Below are 1,857 nucleotides of genomic sequence, written 5' to 3' on the forward strand. Positions count from 1 at the left end.
AATGATGGTTTGCGCACGATACAGTTTATCACATAAAAGGTAGTATTTCACGATCGCTATCATTGGTACAAATAGAGAGGAAGCTCGTAAAGAAGATAATAATTAATAGTTAGAAATATGACTCAGAAATATTTTTATTTCATGTTATTTTCTATTTGGATTCTAACGTTATTCTGTATCGTGTTAGATTTATGCAGGTAAATATCAGGAAATCTGATCTGATTTATTAACTTGTTGCACACTGATTACCGTACCGGTCCAGATTTGTCACATATCACATCAAGTAAATCACAAATGGCCCTGGTGCCACTACACAAAACTATTTATTTTCTCTTACCTTTTTCTCCGGGTCCAACGAATCGACGGGTCTAGCTGGTCGCTCACGTCTATCGTGATACAGTTCATCTCGTCCTGTGTAATTGATAGCATCGTCGAATGGTATTGATGGCGTCACTGATTGCGGATAACCGCCTGTCAAACCGACCGTTGAGCCGGTGAAAGGTGCCCCCGCCGTTATTGGCACCCCTGTGATCGGTCCTGGCGAAATGGGACCACCGGTAAAACCACCCCTAGTCCTATCGTGGTTGGAAAACTTGCACCGTTATCCGGGCGTATCGGTTGTACGGAGGTTCCGGGCAGAGGGTCTCTGAATGGTTTATCCCGAGTTATATTTGGTAGAGATTGAGGTGGTGGTGTCGTATTGCGCGTTGGTGTTAACGATGAAAAACCAGTATCTGCAAGTGTACCAGGCCTTCGTGTTGTTGTCCTGATCGTGGTTGTAAAAGCAGCAGGAGTTATTGTTGTTGTCCTATGGCGATGTTTCTTATGATGGTTGGGCCTTCTTGTCGAACCACCCGCTCTGCCGATTTCCTCACTGCTGGAAAACTCATCTGACGTGTAGTCACTGTAATCACCATTGTCGTTAATGCCGCCACCTCATTTCTTTCATCCGTGAATGTCGAACGAAACTGAGTGTCGGGCAGTGTTTGGCGCGGCACCGTGGGGTGAAGAAAATCACTTGAGCCCGGAGAAGTCGTAACATCAACCCCGTTAGCGTAAGCACAAAACAAAAGCAGCACTGCTGCTATCGGCGACATCGCGTTCGATTAATCCTTAGAACCAAGTCAATTAATTCATAAAAGGTAGTGTTAACTCGCGTACGTCTGTGAGTTGACTGACTGTGCCGCGTCTTATGGTTCGGATCTCGCGGATGGATCTCTCCCTCCGAAGAACCACGGACGCGCGAGTGAGACGACTAACATACGAAGAAGTTGCTGCGGCGGACCGTGAAGGAATGGTCTTTTATGTAATTGGAAAATAGATGAGAAAAACGCGCTACGACGCCCCGACTTGACCGTCTCTTGCCAGGATGCAGGAGCGATGAGCCTGCTTGCGACTATTGTAGACCGCACGCACCCAATATTTCTTAGTTGTAGGAAATAAGTTTAATTACTTTTTTAATGACACAATTTGTACTACAGCAAATCTTGCTTAATATTCAGAATTCAACTCAAAGTAAAATATAAATAATAAAACTACAACCTGCTGTTACAATTCTATTTTTTGACATATCATATAAAATTGATATAATATTAAAATAAATAATTGGAATTAATATAAAATGATAACCGACCCTTCGTTACGCTATTTACTACTAGATTTATGAGACCTATTATATTGGAATTATTTCAATTTTCTTTGATAATATTTATGGTTCATTAATCTTTTATTTGTTTAGCAAAATAATTATTTGGTCCATTTGCTTTGCATCCTGTTGTTTATGTCACAGTTATAGTAACTGAACTCATTTTTTTAGTAGGGGTTACTAAACTTATAACAATTCAGTCGTCAGAATTC

At 41.4% G+C, this 1,857-nt stretch overlaps 1 protein-coding gene across 1 annotated transcript in view; it reads right to left on the bottom strand.

Annotated features, from left to right (window-relative positions):
* Positions 1–1,097, bottom strand: part of LOC113367439 — a 15,512-nt gene extending 14,415 nt beyond the window's left edge. Inside the window, exons 1-3 of the mRNA XM_026609047.1 lie at positions 1,019–1,097; positions 600–890; positions 338–537 (exon numbers count right to left, since the gene is read on the bottom strand). Coding sequence (XP_026464832.1) covers positions 338–537; positions 600–890; positions 1,019–1,097 — 570 coding nt within the window. The remainder of the gene's footprint in view (positions 1–337; positions 538–599; positions 891–1,018) is intronic.
* Positions 1,098–1,857: the final 760 nt, after the last annotated feature.

The sequence above is a fragment of the Ctenocephalides felis genome, unplaced genomic scaffold (assembly GCF_003426905.1).
Source record: "Ctenocephalides felis isolate EL2017-DRISC unplaced genomic scaffold, ASM342690v1 CF-g0.4_SCAFFOLD_01170, whole genome shotgun sequence".
Taxonomy (NCBI): Eukaryota; Metazoa; Arthropoda; class Insecta; order Siphonaptera; family Pulicidae; genus Ctenocephalides; species Ctenocephalides felis.